Here is a 12,500-nt window from a genome sequence, read left to right as displayed (position 1 = left end):
TTGACATGACACTCCGCCTAGGAGGCATAATTCGCGAAATATGTGACAATATTGCGCACAAATAATAATGCTAAAGATACATGCATACAAAGGACCAATCCCTGCGGCGGAGTTTCATATTAGGCCTAAAGCAAGTCAGTTTATTCGCAGGTACTGTAGTGTCACTCACCATACGATCAAAACTCTGACCGCTCGTTGAACGAAATTATACACGTCCTGCAGGTAATAAAACAGCAAAAGGGTAATACACTCAAAAGCTAATACTTTGCACACTAATTTGACGGTAGCTGTTTACAAATGCACCCGATGCTGACTGGGAATTTTCTCTGCGTACTCCCTTAGTTGTCTTGCAATTGAACTCTTATTATTGTTTTTCCAAATTCATGAAGCCCAGCAATGCTTCTACAGAAACAAAGAATGCCGAGGACATAGCACGAGAGCAGCTTTATCTGTATTCGCAGGAAGGCATTGTCACTCCGAAAATGCGTATCGTACCACTCTTGACACAGGAACGCAGTGCAGACGGCCGTATTGCGCACGAACTAATCGAAATTCCGGATGATCTATCAAGCGACCATAAAGACTATGGTAAAGACCAACTCTTGATTTGAAAATTAAGGTAATAAACGCTGATTTATCTTTTTACAGATTTGGCTGCTTCTAAACTCACGCGAGACATAACTGGAGCTCGTAATCGTATGTCCTGTTTACTCGAAAAAAAAATTGCTTGCCTTATTAGATGCTTTTTGCTGCAAATATGGTGTCATTCGTACTTTTCAGAAAGTATTCAAGTGACAGAACGCTTGGCGGACACAGTATATCCTGAGCTTTTTATTGTTGTGGACACTGCCTTTGCAGTGGTTTTCAGCAGTACAGAAAAAATCATTAAATATGTATCAATATCAGTAAATGCTGTAAGTAAATACATTCACAGCGATAATAGTAAATACCGTTTTATGTTCGTCACTTTAAATGCAACAAGCTCTTTGAGCTCGAAAACAGCTAAATTAAGATGATGCATATTACTAAAGCTTCTTTATGATAGGTATGAATATTTCAAATCATGATGGCGCCTCTGGTGTTAATTTCTCTACGCGGTGAAACTATTTGAGGAATCATTTACCAGGAGCTCTAAGAGTAAATGCATTTTAAAAAGCAGCATCGTTTTTCCTCGTTTATTATTGTATAAAACAATAACTTAAACGTGCCTAATTGTGTTAGCTGTCTTATTGATCACAATTGTTTTTGTAGAACATTAACGCGCACTGAAGTGACAATGATCTCTTCTCGTGGGTTGCACATTTAGAATCTTAAAGCTCCGCAAACTGCCTGGGAGCAAAGCTTGGAGATGCCACTGCACACACAAACATGTGTGCGCAGTGGCTTGTCTAAGGCACATCACTATTCCTTTCTAAGCTACGCCTTGTACATTCGTCATCATGGTAACTTCTTGTGTTGATAAAAATTCAGTAGCACATTATACATGAGGATGTATTTGACTCCGCTTTCTGGCTAGAGCCTGGTGCTCAATGCAGTGGAACATTGCGCTCGTCACTGCTAGTTCTTGTATTAGTGCAGAGATATTTATTACAATCGCGATAAGCATGAACTCTTTTCAGCAAGATAGATAACTATAAAACGCTAGAGTAACTCATTTCAGCAGACGAAGGCTAGCCCCTCATCTGCTGTAGTGATTGCAACACGTTTCATTTAAAATCCAGCAGAGCTGCAATTTCATAGCAAACATTTCCGTCCTCCATATTACAAAACACCACGAAGCTTGTAATTGTTCTAACTTCTCCTGGTTGTTCGAATGACCTCAGAGTTTAGTAGTGGCTGTCTAGGAGCCCTTGTTAGACAGAAAGTTGATATCTCTATGAATGTTCTCTAATAATATGCTACATCATTATAAGTATCCTTTACGAATCAACAAATGCTGGAGCATATTGCTTAGAGTGATAGGTTAACGTGGTGTGTGAATCTACCACTGCGAAGTGTGAGGACTAGCACGAATATTTTATGTGTGAAATGTTCCCGAGAACAGGGCAAGACGTAGATTCTTACACAAAGCATGCAGAGCCCCACACGGCGCAGGCACAAACTCTGGGACGTCCTGTGGTTTAAAACAAGACTGTGGAAGCCGTTTCTGGTAGTCGCCGGTGCTTTTTGTTATGGGAGGAACAAATTTCACACTTGGAAAGACTGATTAATTTGACATACTTAGCATTGCCGTCAACCTGGAAATCTCAGAGGAACGCTTGAGATTCGCCTTCAAGAGCAGAACGCGATATCGTAATCGGCCCCCGTGCGTATTCCCATCAACCCTGCATAAAAAAAAAAAACTTTGTACGCGTAACATTGCCGGTTTTAAACTGTCTTACAATATTTGCTGCATGTGCAATTGCGAAGATCTCACTACGTCATAATTCCTCTATTCGCAAATTGGCGAAGTAGCCACTACACGTCCGTAGGGTGCCACGCGCACCTGCATTCTTTGTGATTGGCGGGCCCCTTTAAACCACCCACTCGTTGTGCAATTAACCTTGTTTGACACCTAGTGCATTTATACAATTCTGCTACGCAATAGTACGTGCATTAAGGAGACTCCTCTCAGTACATGGCATTCTTATAGCGTATTTATACGAAGCAGGTGTTTGATAGAGCACCTGCTTGCCACGCAGACGGCTTGGGTTGGATTCTCAACTCGGAACGAAAGTGTTTGAGTGCGGAGCATTTTAAAGGTTTGGGCTGTCGTATGCCGTTATCGCATGCTGTCATCGTATGCTGTCATCGTATGCTGTCGTCGTCGTCGTCTCATGTCGCTAGGCGTAACGGAGACAAATCCATACACTGTCAGAAAGATACAGAAACAGCAAAAATTCTTGGCGATGCATGATTTGAACTACAAGGCTATCCAAGCAATCTAGCAGAAACATTGCAAAACCCTGCATAGCATAGGTATAACAAGGTGGTTGGAAAGGGTAGTGAATGTGAGGAGTACAGATGTGAGGGTGAGGATGAGATATTAAAGCAACGTATAGAAGGAAAGAGCGAAATAGAGATAAAAAACATGGCTGATCCTCCGCCGTCACAGGAAATCGGTATAACACGAAAGTGAAACGTGTCTTACACAGACGTAGTTGAGCGTTTGTTGTGCATTCTTTCGCCCCAAGCGCGAAGGAATGAATGCTACAGCATCAAATTGTAATGTGACGCGAAGAACGGCAAGCCGCTCGAACTTGGAATGCGCTTCTCAAGCAGAAATGACAGCGCGGAATGAACATACCCAGGATGAGCGCGAACTGTCACAGTTGTACCTATTTTGTGTGGACAGCGCGCTCCTTTCGAAAAAGCGGCCGCTGCAGTGAACGAGGTGACCTTCGTGCTCTCAATGGAAACTTTCAGACAGAGCGCAAGACGTACAAATCACCGAGATCACGAGATAAAGTGCCCGCACGAGCGACCACGCCCTGTCAAGGCGCGCGCTAATCCGCGTGGGGGACGACTTTAAAAGCGCACTCTTCGAGCCCTTCGCGCCACCTCGCTAGTGATAACAAAAACACACTGTACCGCCGATCTCTGAGTACCGCCACCGGCAAATGGTGTACATAAATAGCTCGCCGTAAGCATAGCAGAGAACATGCCGTCTGTGGCGGAGTCGTTTCGCGCTGCGCGCTGGCGATCGAGAGGTCGTAAGTTCGACTCCCGGTGACGGAACTTTTCTTAACGTTTTTCTTTGCCATATGTTAGTCTTTATATTTTACAACGTCATATCCGTGAAGGAAATGCGTCAGTGGAGCCGTGGTGGACCCCGGCATAAAACACTTTCCTCTTAAAAAAGGGAAGAATGACAGAAAACGAAAGAGAGAAAGAGAGAACAAAAGAAAGAAAGAAGCGTATGCTAGAAAATAACAGAGCAAGAATGAGAAAGCGAGAAATAGTCAGAGAGAGAAAGAAAGGCAAGAACGAGAAATAAAGATAGAGCGAGAAAGAGAAAGAAACACATAGATAGAGAGAAACTAATAGAAATAACGGATACAAAGAAGACCTAGCAAAAACACACATATGTCCGAAAAAGAAAGAAAGACAGGGAAAAAGTAAGAGAAAGTAAGGAGAAACAAAGACGCTTGCCTTCAGTCATTCAGCCCTTCAGTCTTTGCACCGCTAGTGCAAAGGTGGCCTAATTTTTTTCTTCTCACTAAGAGGCTTCCCTTCCTAAGAAATTTCGTTGTTGCTTCGTACTACATAAGGTTGGTTGTCAGTTATCGATTTCTTACTATATACTACGCGTTTTGTTGGTTCTCATGCTGCCTAAAATACCCGCGATATTCGCAATGAGTTGAAAGCGTTATATATGTATCTTTCATTTAGATGAATCTCAGGTACTTGGGAATTACCGATCCGAAAGTGAAGCACCGACTGATTGGACTGGAGGTCACAACAGTAAGATTTTTCATGCCCTTTTTGCAATAAAAACTGATATCAAGAGAGAGACAACATTTATTATAACAAAAAAATGGTTCAAAAGAAAACGTTCAGAATTCTCTTAGCTCACTCTTGATTTGAAGTAGAGTTTGTGGTCACCATATCTTCTTGCTAAAAAATGTTAATGGCGTATGCATGTGCAGATGATATTATATGCCGAAGCTCACGAGCCAATAGAGAGAAAGAAAGCAGTTGCACAGGAAAAGCTTTATGAATTCCAACTCATATCGTGTTTCGTCCCTATAAAAAAGCTTTGCTAAGCAAGCAATTATGGTAAAGGGTCAGTGTAGGCGCCATGCGCGAAAGGATTGCTGAAACTCGCACCAAGTGGTGCGCTCATGTAATCATTCGCTGTAAAAAGGCGTTTCGTGTTATTGCTTCAGCGTGTTATTGGTAATATATTTATTGCAAACTTCACAAGATGCAGCAGACTCAAGTTATCTCCCTTGTGTTTGTGCGTGGGTTGGAGTCCCATATCCTCCAATATGTATTATGAGTATTATATGTATGGGCCGGTGTGCTATTCCCGACGGAGGACAGAAATACATACATTGACAGCTCGAAGGCACAGAGCAGTTTCATTTATTGGCATGTATAAACAGGTGCCCTGAGCGCGGTGGAAAGCCCTCAAGTTTTGAGGGAGCGAACGAAAGGAAAAACCAGCGAGGAACACTAGGGTGTTTTGCAAGAGTTTACTCAAATCATTGTGTTAGCGTTTGACTGCGCATGCGTCGTATGCTATCCTCTTGCGTACCCCCGCTAAATGACGGAAATAGCGTGCGTACGCAACGAGCACTATCCTTGCATACCCTATTCTAAAACAGCCTATAGACCACGCGAGCGAGCAGACCTGGCGCGCAATCTTGTACACGTTCTGTGAAGAACGTTTTATGGCAACGTACAGAATTGGTTGAGGCTCGTTTGACAGCCAAGCGTGAGAACAGTAACCGGTATTGGCAATCCTGTCAATCATTCTGTCGTCTTCTAGACAAAGAACGGGCACATAATGTACGGAGACAACGACGTCCAATAGGACGGATATATAACGCTCTTCGGACGACTTGGATTAGGTACAAAAAGAAAGGGCTCGGGCCGCAGAAGCGAATTAGCATGCTTTGTGTCTGGCTTAATCCAATCCTGCACTAACAGTTTGCGAAAATGGAAACCAATGGCCCCACTAAGTGTATCGTACAATTAAGGCACCACCTAGAGCCCAATCAAGGTATTAACATTGAGAAGAGGTTTATTGGCGGTGCGTTCCTGTGGCGAAGTTCTGAACAAACACAGCGAGTCGGGACAGAGCACCGTCCAGAAAGATGCCAGCGACCAGCAGCGCGAGGCGAGCGTTGGCGATACTGCTGACCGGCGACGCGTCTTCTTCTGCACAACACAAATAAATTATTGAAGTAATCATGATCCTATACTTCAAGCATTGAAACACAATGACTGCAAATGCTGGTATTTTATATTTCTTTATGCGTAATTCTATATGTCTTTATGCGTTGAAAACATTTCTGAATTCTCCAACCAGACAGAGAAATACGGCGCATTCTTCCAGGGCGCTTGCCTCTCGCTTGTTAACTGTTTGCTCTCGTGACGTTGCTTTCCGTTGTATCACAAAACATGTAAGACATTACACCCCCGAAATGGGTTTAAACTGTGGGGGTGCTGCCTAGCCGTAGATTACTGCCGTATGTCATTCGCCGCCAGGCCGATGGGACAATATTACGGCCTGCCATCACTACATATGTATGCATATACATTATTGTTTGGGACGCGAAGAATGATCGCGGAAACATAAGTTCAGAATTGTCTACACCATAGTACGAACATACGACTGTTGGTCTCTGATATTCTATCACTTTAAAGCGCAGCTTTTAGGCGCACTTCCTTGGGTTGAACGTCGTCGCTCGTCCATCGTCGCACCAACTGAACTAGCAATTTGAAATATTGCCTGGCTCACGCGTCTCGAGTAACGCGACGCTCCTCTTTTTATGGTCCGGTGTTTGCTTCACCGAAACGAAAAACAATATATAGATAACGATAGATAACGATATAAAAAGGGTAAACATTTTAAAAAATACAAAAAGTCACAGTTTGGCCGCAACGGCGAAGCAATGAATACGATAGCAACAAATTGGAATGTAACGCGAGGAATTTCCAGCCCGTCGCTCGAGCCCGAGGACGCACGAAAAGAACGCACACAGGACGAGCGCGAACTATCTTGAGTCACAGCTCGACACTTGAACACTGCTGCAACATAAAGCAGGACGCACCAAACGAACGAACAGGTAAGTGACGCAGTCACTTACCTGTTCGTTACCTGTTCGTACTTACCTAAACTAAGTGACGCAGTTGTTACTTATTTCTGTTTGAACAGCGTGCTCCTTTCGCAAGCGCGGCCGCTGCAGCGAGCGAAGTGACCTTCGTACGCTCTGTGACTTCAGCGTGGAAAGCGCAAGGCATACAACCCCCCGCTCCCCCCCCCCCCCGCCCGCCCCCCCTTGTTTCCTTGAGATAAGCGCACGAAGGCGACCACGCCCTATAGGGCAAAGAGCATCGGCGTTCGCTGGAGCGGGGCGACGACCTTTAAATCCCCACGCCCAGCGCGCACATCGCGCCATCTCGCTGGTGTTTTAAGAAGCACGCTTAAGTAAATGGTGTACATAAAGAGCAGGCAGAAGTGCAAGGTTCTCCCTGCGCAAATATTAGAAGAAGCGAGCGAGCTGGCCGACGACTTTTCAATGTGCTCGTTGCGCTCCTTGTGCCATCTCGCTGGTAAGAAACGCTTATAAGCGCCTGCCATCTAAGAGTCCGTCCAGCGGTAAAGGGTGTGTATATAACGCTCGCCGTTCGCTACCTGGAAGATCTGCGTTTCGTAGCGGCAGTGGTTAGCGTCACGCGCTTCGGAGCGAAAGGTCCCTGGTTCGATTCCCCTCTTCGGAAGCATTTTTCTGAATTATTTTTCTTTGGGGCTTTTATATATATATATAGACATACTTATACATATACGGTGGATGACGGCGGCGACGGTGTCGGACAAAAACCAGCCAAGACTGTCCACATAATTGCTCTCGCAATAATAAAAATATGGTTGTCTGTAACTGTATGCGTACATACATGCTATCTTGAATTCTTCGCCTGACTACTATTGCCAAACGAAACCAGCTGCAGAGCGTAAATTGCAAATTCTAGCAAAATTGTAGCTACGCTACAATTTTGCATTTCATTTATGCATATGACTATGCATATGATCTATGCATATGATTGTTGATTTGCATATGACCCTAATTGCGGGCAGTTTTTTATTCTATTAAACCAGCGAGCAGAAAGCAATTCATATCTCATGCAGACTACTGCATCTCTCATACTGATATTTTCACAGCAGTTTTTGTTGGCATGGACGTCGTACCTACTCCTTATTAGAGGCACAAATACCGAGTTACACACTTAATTTCTCTTGCGAACATATCCGGCCCGTGCACTTCCGGTTTTCTGTAAGGAATATTGGATACATATGGTATCGGAGCACAACTTGCCTTAAGATAACCGTCAATTAACTCGTAGGATAATATTTAAAGCAATTGATTTAATTTGTTGAAAGATTCTGAGCAGCTTCGAGCGCAGCAAACATCAACCACGCCCTTCTTGTTACGTGGTCTCTGTGATCTCTTTGGCAGATTAGTACGAAATCGATCGCTCTGTTCAAGTTAGCAGTTAAATTGAGGCAGAGGCCTTAGTCACCTCATCGAACGAGAAAAATAACCGTCGGCGCCAGCAGCGTACACAGGAATGGTGCAGAATGTCACGTGATCATAGATTACTGCTTCATGACATCAAGCCGTAATCAGTTCTTCGTCACTTCTTCGAGAAGTGATAAACAAAGAATGATTGATTGTTAACCCATCAATTGTGTGATTTTATGACAGCCTCGCACAGAAGTGACAAATTCATGAACATTCGTATTAATAAGCTCTTTTACTGACTGTTCAACGGCCTTCTCCAAGAAAAGGTTTTCTGCAACGATAGGAATAAAATCACCAGGTCACAAAACCGAAAAACTCGCGCTGGCAGGAAAATTAGTGGCAAACGGCTCAATGCAATCCCTTTATGTGGGCTAGCCTGTTGCTGCATCCTTTATTCGTATTGGAAACGTCACATTCAAACGACACAAACACACGAGAATAAATAAATTTTGCAGCTAAGTGTCTATTTGTATTGTGGTAGGCTCTTAGACGTTTCATTCGCACGATGTACAACAAGCGTAGTTCGCGGTGATAAAATTATTCTGGCGATTACAGAGGCGCGCCCTTGAAGTGCCGGAAATGAAGAAAAAGGCACATCGAATAATTATCACATACTTAACCACTGCAGGTATTTCCTTTCTACGCCACTAATATTAAAATATTTTGTTATTAAACTCGTCTGGACTTAACTGTGCCCCTGTATCTCAAAACTATAGCAACAAATAACTCAAACTAAAGCTACTATTTCTTCCACTGGAGTATACTGCCTTATATAGTTGCCAAAAGATATTTACGTACTGCTTGGGCCGATATATGTTCTTCTTCACATTACTTTTAGACTGAGCAAGAATGGTTTCTCCGAAGGGTAACTGCCGACCGAAGATATGTCCACGCACAGGGAACCCTTGCTTCTTTCCAAACGTACATAACGCAGAACAGGCAGCTGTATAATAATGCTGACCTTGTGTACCTTTTAACCGGGTAAGTCTAGAATACACTGTTTTAAAAAGCCTCAAAGGCTCGTGGTAATGTATCACCATAGTTGGGGCACCTTTACATAAATGTATGTGCTATAAGGTTCTCTTGTCTGTACGCTATGTTTTGGTGCAGATTACGATAAGCAAAAGTGTGTTTCTTGGGAGCGAAATAGAAGTAAAGTCCTCGGCTTGCGAGATGAATTAAACACATTCTTGATCTTTAATAATATTGTGCGCACGTAGATGCTTAGCGCGTTTACCTCACGTAATACCAGTGGAGTGGTTTTAGTGCTTGGCCTCACGTTATATGATTGTCCGCGCTGGTCGCGCTCCGGTTCTTATATACACCCGTAGATGGCGTAACTGGCTCTGTCGCGGACGAAGTGGTAGCCGCAGAGTTAAAGAAAGAAGGTTCGAGCATGAATTGAGCCTAACTAATGAAACCGACAGATAATTAAGCCAAAAATGAAAGCCTGGAAGATATATTTTATGGTTGTCTTAACTGTAGTGTAATGATTGTCACTTAACCTGAAAGGACTTAAAGTGCACGAAGAATTACCTTTTCCGTCGGAGGGATCCGAACCTACAATCTTCGAATATGGTCTAAAGTCCCTGTAGCAGGGGCGGGCGTGGCAGGGGATGTCTCACGTTGTATCCCTCGCATCTCGCTCGGCGCATAACATAATGACAGACACCCACCCGAGTTCACAAAACATCCCAGAAAATCACAGGAGAAACACAGAACTTCAATTGCGCTGTTTCTGCAGATTTCACACTGGGTGGAAGTGGGATTAGTTTGTATTTTTATTTTAAAGAAAAAAAATTCATGTTTTGCAAAGGAAAGACGGCAGTAAATTTGCCATTTTGCTATTCCGACGGGAAATGTTCAATTTAGCAATGCATGCGTATATTCTTTCATAAATATATATGTAGATGTAGATGTAGATTCTTTCATAATGTCCCGTGTTAGAGATGGTGAAGAAAACAAAATGCAGCCGGTAAAGACGAAACGCTTTATTGCGCGAACATGTGCCCAGTAAGAGAAGTAACAGTTCAAGGGCAGCAAAAGCGGCAGGCACATACGTCGGTAATGTGATCTGCTGTAAGGTGCGTCGGCATTTATACACCTTACATCGAAGGTTGCAGAGTTTTCGCTTGTGGGCGCGTTTGTTCCAGAATAAACTCCAGTGTCCGCATCGCCTGCGTAATTTAACCAGAAGAGTCTAAAGTAATCAGAAAGGTTCCCAGACATTCCGGCTCGGCCTGCACAAGGTAGTGTCTACACGTGCAACGGGTCGGTTCCATAAAAAAAATATAAACGCGCGTGGCAATAGCAACAATGCCACACTATTCAGGCACACTAATGTCTCATAAGCCGTAAATGATATTTTCAACATTAGAGGATCCTGTCTACGTGTGAGTTTTATGGCGCGTGGAATTTCAGTTATCAGAGCGTGGGGTTACACATGAAGGCTAAAATATACTTAAATATCGCATGACAGAGCTAAAGCTCTGAAGCAAACAGCACAGCAACGTCATTGTATTGCTATTTAGTGCATGATTTACTGTTAACTAGTATTTACCGATAAGCCATTGTTGCCGGGTCGAAAGCAGTTAGGTATGAACGGAATATTGAACAAACTTGTTCCTGTACCATTCACGCTCTGCACAGTCCTGCTACTTACCTATTAAAGGAAAGAACACACATGTATTTCCTTTGCTGAATGGGCAAGCGTACTTTAAACGAAGAAGAAATGAAGCCAATGCGCTTTTTATATCGCCCAATAGTTGCACAATATCCATAAACCAAACATGACGACATCTCTGCACAAACAGTGCCGCACGACCAGACTCAATTCATATGCAAGTGTACACCCCACGTATGCATCAGCAATCGTTTCGAGAGGGGAAAGAACACGTAGCCGAGAGCATCGACGCTAATTCTAGCGCTGCTTGCACTGTGCGGACAGAAAAATGGAGGAGCCATTAAACTCAGTGAAGGTGGATGACTAGTGAAGATGTTTAGCACACGTCCCAGTGGTGACAGGATTTCAAACCACAGCCGATCACACACCCTGCCACTGCATTCAAGACGTCTGTCCAGAAATTCCCTTTCGACTTTAGTGAATGGTTCCTAAAAGTTTTCCTTTGTACAGCTTTTATCTTTTTGCCTCGACATGCATCGCCTTGTCTTGTTGCCGTATGCGCTTGGCGTTTGCGCATGATCTTATTTGATGTCCTTATTTGATATCCTTTTTTACTTTAGTGCTACGCATCTTACACTTGGTTGCGTCAGTTAAAAACGGAAATAAAAAATGGCGAAACATGCACTAAGCCGCGCAAGGTTTGACACAACCGAACTGGACGATTTCGAAGGCTCATCTGGTTGCTTCTAAGTTTTTTCTAGGCCTTAGCTATGTGATCTGAATTCCTTCTAGGCTGCTCCGTGGTCGTTGCTAGGCTTTACCTATGCGGTGCTAGTCTTTCAACGTTGATTCGCAGCGCAGCAAGGTTCGAGTTAAACCACATAAAGTCACAGACACGGCACAGATCTCCACCTCCAGAGACAGAAACTCGCGGTGAAACCGAGCGTTCGCACCTCCCATAGATCTATACGGGCAGGTCGTCCTTGGCGTAGGCCTTCCATCGCGTCGGTGTCTTCTCGCAGCCGCCGTTGCCTTTCCCGTTCCCTAGCGTTTTAGTGGACCAGTGGTGAGTAGTGGGATTCGCCCAATTTCTGTGGCACCTACCTGATAGGCCGCACAGAATAAGCCACACAAATTGCGGCTCCCTTGAACGATAACATCTGGAGGTTTAACGTCCCAAAACTACGATATGATTATGAGAGACGCCGCAGTGAAGGGCTCCCGAAATTTCGACCACCTGGGGTTCTTTAACGTGCACCTAAATCTAAGTATACGGGCGTCAAGCGTTTTCGCCTCCATCGAAAATGCAGCCGCCGCAGCCGGGATTCGATCCCGCGACCTTCAGGTCAGCCGTCGAGCGCCATAACCACTTGACCACCGCGGCGGGACTCTCCCTTAAACAGCCTCGCTGTTAAAAATTTGAAAACTGCCTTCAATAAGATTTGCTTGCGAGCATAGAACGGTACCACAATATATTAACGTAGGCGCTCGCGTGAATTCTTCGTAACGTCTGCTTCATAAAAGCAGCTTATGCATTATTACTAAAAGGAAAGGAGATGTTTGAAGTAATCAAATTTTTTTTGGAAATCAAATGCATGACAAATTTGTATTTTAAACAATTTTTTACCCTTATCTTCCAGACAAGA

The 12,500-nt window shown here is 43.9% G+C and overlaps 1 protein-coding gene across 3 annotated transcripts in view; it reads left to right on the top strand.

Annotated features, from left to right (window-relative positions):
* LOC119402576 (venom metalloproteinase antarease TserMP_A) overlaps window positions 1-9,212 on the top strand; it is a gene marked incomplete at its 3' end in the record, with an annotated part of 11,001 nt that extends 1,789 nt beyond the window's left edge. For 2 of the 3 annotated variants that reach the window (XM_037669720.2, XM_049418596.1), the window contains 5 exon segments: window positions 462-588; window positions 649-696; window positions 781-914; window positions 4,372-4,443; window positions 9,070-9,212. In XM_037669720.2, the coding sequence (XP_037525648.1) occupies window positions 462-588; window positions 649-696; window positions 781-914; window positions 4,372-4,443; window positions 9,070-9,212 (524 nt within the window). 3 annotated transcript variants of the gene reach the window in all.
* Window positions 9,213-12,500: the final 3,288 nt, after the last annotated feature.

This window comes from Rhipicephalus sanguineus, chromosome 8 (genome assembly GCF_013339695.2).
Source record: "Rhipicephalus sanguineus isolate Rsan-2018 chromosome 8, BIME_Rsan_1.4, whole genome shotgun sequence".
NCBI lineage: Eukaryota > Metazoa > Arthropoda > Arachnida > Ixodida > Ixodidae > Rhipicephalus > Rhipicephalus sanguineus.
Note: the sequence above shows the minus strand (reverse complement) of the source record. Positions and strands in the feature narration are given on the sequence as shown.